The 6,000-nt window shown below is 37.7% G+C and overlaps 1 protein-coding gene across 3 annotated transcripts in view; it reads right to left on the reverse strand.

The window, feature by feature from the left end:
• Positions 1–4,930, reverse strand: part of syt7b (synaptotagmin VIIb) — a 162,547-nt gene extending 157,617 nt beyond the window's left edge. For all 3 annotated transcript variants that reach the window (XR_007828082.1, XM_051114754.1, XM_051114753.1), the window contains exon 1: positions 4,537–4,930. Coding sequence is in view for 2 of the 3 variants with exons in the window: in XM_051114754.1 (XP_050970711.1) it covers positions 4,537–4,681 (145 nt within the window). In the remaining variant the exon portion in view is untranslated. The remainder of the gene's footprint in view (positions 1–4,536) is intronic.
• Between the last annotated feature and the right edge of the window lie 1,070 nt (positions 4,931–6,000).

Raw genomic sequence — 6,000 nt, forward strand, 5'->3', positions numbered from 1 at the left:
TTGTCTTATCACGCCGCTGCTACAACATCAGAACATGCCAGGAATGCCAATGACATTAAGATCCTATCCAGGAAACAACCCCGCATCCAGTTTCAACTCTACAATATGTCAAAGCTCTTCTGCTATCAGCGGTCTGAAACAACTGTTGTTATCGCCTGCAAACTTCAAACGCTATGTGTTTGGGTTGGGAGCACATAAAAGGGCTTCTAAAAAGTACATACAGAGCAATATCACAGTTTCCGTGCTGAATTAGCTAGACGCGTCGTCACGTGTAAGGACGTCTAACGCGGAGACAGAAAGATGGCTTAAGGGGTGTGAAATTATCTGATGTGATTGAAATCTTGCCTCTGTCAAAGATTAACCCTTGTCAGTGTCTCATATATATACGTTCTTATCGTTCGTTGCACAGCGGCACTGCAAAACCACCGCTGGGCAGGTCTCTGCGAGAAGTATCCTTGAGCTGTCAGTTTGATCTTCAGCTGTCCTTAAAGGAACAGTTCACTCAAAAATGAACATTTGCTGGAGCTTTACTCACCCTCAGATCATCTACAGATTCGGAGAATTGAGCATTGCATCATTTGTTCACCAGTGGATCATCTGCAGTGAATGGGTGCCGTCAGAACGAGAGTCCAAACAGCAGATAAAAACATCACAACAATCCACAAGTAAGCAATTAATGTCTTGTGAAGTGAAAAGCTGCATGTTTCTAGAAAACAAACCCATCATATTTGACCTGTGCATATTTCTCTTCTGATTCAGACCAAATTACTTATTCACTGGAGAAAGCAATATTATGGATAGAGGACTCATATTTTAGCCAGAAGCAATGGTTTGAATCACTTAATAATGGATATGTTTCTTACAAACAAACAGCTTTTCTCTTCACATGGACTCTCATTCTGACGGCACCCATTCACTGCAGAGGACTGGTGAGCAAGTGATGTAAAATTTCTCCAAATCTGTTCTGATGAAGAAACAAACTAATTTTTGTTTGAAGTATTCCATTAAACATGTTATTATGGTCATACAATTAAGAGTCCAGTTGCCTAGTCAGTGTTTTTGAAGCCAAATATCAGCATTTATCTCTCTAGATGAGTCTGTTTTCACTTTTAAAAGCATTAGTCTTCATGTCTGTCTTTAAAAAAACGGAGGAAATGCTTCTCTGCTCAGCTGACTGGGCTAAGCATTTCTTCAACTGGATATTCCCAAATCCGTGCTTACAAAATGTGCTTTTGTCTAGTACAGCATGAAATCTCTGGCAATACATTCAGCTTGAGATTCCCAGCTGAATTCACATTAAGACGAACTAAAGCTGATTACATCCACAGTGCTAATAAAACTTCTAAAACACATTTGCGAGCCTTACAAAAAAATACCACGGTAGTGCAAATAGCTTATGTTTCTACAGTTAGTTTTACTATGATGTGGGAACATGATATTATCCACCAAAAAGAAAATTAATTAATTAATTACAGAATGCAAACGTGTTCTCATATTAACCTGCCTAAACTACATTAACTATGTCTCTGATACACAAAAATATTATGCTTTTTTATTTCTACTCTAAAAGCAGCCAAAAATGACAATCAATCGATCAAAAAAAAAAAAAACATAATTATTTTTTTTAAAGTTATTTAAAATGTGAATTAAAATAGACATTAAGTCTGAACAGTACAAAGACATTTGTTTGTGTGAGAAAACAGAATTATAAATACATTTTAGATTCAGGTTGTCCCTGATTAATGCATCTTGCTCAAAAAACATACAAAGTTTAATGTCAAGACAGAAACACTGCTGAAATACCTCTGTTTATTTATTTATTTTTGCTTTTGTCAGGCATGTCTAGTGGTCTTGACTCAATTATGGCAGAGACTGAAGAAAAATTGCAGAAGGATTATTACTGAAATCACATCTGTCAGCTTTACAGTAATATTCAGCACACCTCTTGTGCTTTTGTTGAGACCCATTGTCCATTATAATGGGAAAAAAAAAAAAAATCCTGCGTAAGACATGTAGCTCTAATATGTGACTCCGGACCACAAAACCAGTTCAAAATTTATTGAGATTTATACATCACCTGACAGCTGAATAAATAAGCTTTTATGTAATGTATGGTTTGTTAGAATAGGACAACATTTGGCTGAGAAGAGATACTATTTGAAAATCTGGAATCTGAGGGTGCAAAAAAATCTAAATATTATGAAAATCCCCTTTAAAGTTGTATAAATGAAGTTCTTAGTCATGCATATTACCATTCAAAAATTAAGTATTGATATATTTACGGTAGAAAATGTACAAAATATCTTTATGGAACATGATCTTTACTTAATATCCTAAATTTGACCCATACAATGTATTGTTGGATATTGCCTCAAATATATCCGTGCTACTTAAGACTGGTTTTGTGGTCCAGGGTCACATATGATATGATATAATATTGCCACACAATTATGCCATATGTTTTTGACTTGTGTCAGAGTTCAAATAAATATTTATGGCATTGCATCGACAGGTTCCACTTAGTTATCCTTCAAGATTTGGGTGAGACAAATGACAAAAATCATTAAAAATGGAGTCAATAAAAGAGTTGTATCAAATGTATGATTCATTTAGAAATCAGGCATCATTATGCAGCCCATTTGAACAGTTCATTTAAAAGAATCTACGCAAAACAGTGATTCATTCACAAACAAGCATCGCTAACTTTGATTCTAAGCAGCCAACAGAAAATATAACACACTCACAACATGATTAATGAAATACTGTCTAAAATAATGTTTCTTAGATACAGTATACAGTGATCAACCTTCTCAGACAAGAATAAATCAGTAAAATTAGATGAAATTGGCTTGGTAAATGGGTTGACCGTCATGACCGCAGGAACCGTGGGAACAACGATTGTAGAAAGAATCTATGCTGTTGAGGTGGAAACAACAGTTACCATGGTAAGAAAAACCAAGGCTACGGTTTTTAATGCAGAAAACACTTCTCACAGTAAGTTTAAGTATTGCCGTATAGCCACATATCTTGTAGAAACAGCTTTTTTTCCCTGTAGACTTCATGTTGTAAGGCTTTTCAGCAAAATTAAACAGTAAAACCTGAAACAGCAAACAAGTGGAGAACAGAAATATATATTTTTCTTCAAATTCCATCACAAAGAGTTACCAACTTAACCACCGAGCAGAAATCAAAGCTTTTCTCTCAAGCTCAGTGTGAAAATCACATCAACATTAGACATTTCTACAAGAGTTTCTTCAGTATTGCAGATTCATAGCTATTCCCAACTGTTTACTGGTAGAATAATATGTGCTGTATTCAAAATTTATATATCCTGGCAGAGGGGAGGAACAGTGAGTGCCAGAAAATATCTTTAAGAAATATTTCAAGTTACACTGACCCTGGAAATCTTTCAGCATATAGTCATTGGAGTTAAAAAACTATTAAATTGTAAATAAAGCAACATTTTGAATACAGCAATGATGATCACTGTAAGTAATTTTAACAACAACAACAACAACAAAAAATGCAATAATGTTATATTAAAACAGTTTAAGTGTACATTGCCTTAATAAAGTATAAGGGCGATTTAAAGACTTTTAATGTATTTTAACAATAAAAGAAATATTAAGTAAATAAGATGTAGAAAATGTACATAACATACATCTGCTATTGTAAAAACCCCACAAGAAATTCCCAAGGGTACTCAAGACGAATTAGCCTTCCGGGTTGGTCTATAAATTGACGTCATGACTGAATTGGCGTGTAGCCATAAATTTAGGTATTTTATGCTCCTGACATTCTAGGGTTAAAGTAAAGGCTTTTATTTAATTTATTTCTGCCTTGGCAGCCCGCATCAAAAATTACTGCTTAATTATTAATTGGCGTCTTGCAAAAACACGTTTGTTTTCCTGCCACAGTGTCTCTTACAAATAAATCAAATGACAGCACTCTGTGCACACACACACACACACATCACAATTGACCATCGTAATTTCACCACCTGACAAATCTCGTGGCGCGCAACAGGAGGGGGCAGAGGCCAACGCATGTCCATTTCCCTTCGTCCTCCTCATAATGACCCATGCACACTTCTCTCACTATTGCATATGAAAAGTGCGCTTTTAATGCATTTGTGTCAGATACAATCGACAAGACGAGCACACGCACACTCAGAACAATAAACGCAAGCGCAGACAACCCTATCATGACTGTGTGATGAGAGATGATGACCTTGCGTGTGCATGGATGACAACTCCCTCAAAGGCACCGGGGTAAATGTATTTACCTTCACGGTACGCAACACAACAGGTGCTGCAAATGTGTGAAAACGCGAACGAACGAGAAACGTGCTTGCACCTGTTTGCACGTTCGGCAAGTGACAGTTTGCAGTTGAGGATAAATCGAAGCGAAATCCAATCGAAATGACACGGTACTGACCCGTACGCGAGCGGTACCGGGTGCCGCCACAGCGTCTGCCATTCAAGGGCGGGCGTTCTCGCTGAAAACAAACGAGAGGAATCCACCAAAGTATCTCACCTTTTCCGTCCTCGTCCTCCCGATTCAGGTGCATGGCTGTTCGCCTTTGGCACGCCAACAAACGCTTGTTTCTTCTCTCAAGTCCCCTCCAAGAAAAAGTCGAATCCAAAATGCGCTCTAGAGCTTCCAATGGGCGAGTGACCATGGAGCACCGCTCTCTCCTCTCCTTCCCCGCTTATTTCTTTCTTTCACTCACTTGCTTTTTCTTTTCCAGTCCCCTCATTCGGCTGATGTCGGGAGATGGCAGTGAGAGGGTTTGAAGGGAGGGATGAGGGCGAGGAGTGGTGAGTTGTGTGTCCGTGTCACCGCCAGCTGATGGCACGAACACTAACATCTCAGTTTATGTGGGTGAAGTCGAGTAAAACGGGACGCGTTTTGGCCAGTCACCGAGAGCGCCGTTAAAATAGCTCTGCAGGCTGCTCTCGTGTTCATTTTATCATCATATGTTGAAAATGTCACAAAAACTGTTTAAGACCGAGCCATTTAAATGTCAGAAGTCACAGTGTTAAGATACAACAGCCAAACCAAATCGAACATTTAAAGCAAATAAAAATCTCATAAAAGTATACGCTTATGGCATCAAAATAAATTTTAAAATGTTTGTATATTTGCATATATTTGAATACTGCATTCATGCGTGTTTTTCTTTATCGCGTAAGTAAGCCTGTGGGCGAGACTTCCGGTTTAGTAGCCGCTATAGGGAAATAACGAGAACGTGCAGTAAACAGTAAAACTGTTTGCACTACAAACCAGTGTGCTCATAATTAAGAAAACACTTTAAAATAATATGGCACGACACACCAATTTGCAATATCAAGCAGTAAAACGATCTGTTTGCAGAATGCGGAAAATAGACCCATAAAATTTACAAATGGCCGCGCCCATTCTCAGGGGAAGAAAAAGGTAGGTAGCTAAACACTACGTGTGATAGCTAAACACTACAAGTTCATTAAACTACAAACCAGTGTGCTCATAACTAAGATAATACATTAAATAAATATGGTAAGACACACTAATTTCCAATATAAAGCAGCAAAACAAGCTGTTTTGTACAGCTAAAAATAACTGGACCCTGATGAGACCGGAAGCTAGACCCTAGAAAATTTACTTTTTCTTGCCCACTGTTACGGGAAGAAAAAGGTAGTTTGCTAAACACTACATGTGCAATCTTGAATTTTCAAGTTTTATTGGGAAAATCGTCAAAAATATTTTAGAAGTTCATTAAACTGTCCCATTTTAGCTGCTAAAATGGAACAGCAAGCAAAAGTTTTATCACCCAGCCTCTGTAAAGTCTTGCCTAGTTTAGCCAACTCAGACCATCAAATCAATTCACACATGTCAAGCATTGTTTGGCAAATGTTTCCAATCCACCTTATTCTTCAATCGGAAATATGGGCAAGACTTCCGGTTCATTAGCCACTCTAGGAAATAACAAGAAGAATGACAACGTGCAGTAAAGAGTAA

The sequence above is a fragment of the Labeo rohita genome, chromosome 7 (genome assembly GCF_022985175.1).
Source record: "Labeo rohita strain BAU-BD-2019 chromosome 7, IGBB_LRoh.1.0, whole genome shotgun sequence".
NCBI lineage: Eukaryota > Metazoa > Chordata > Actinopteri > Cypriniformes > Cyprinidae > Labeo > Labeo rohita.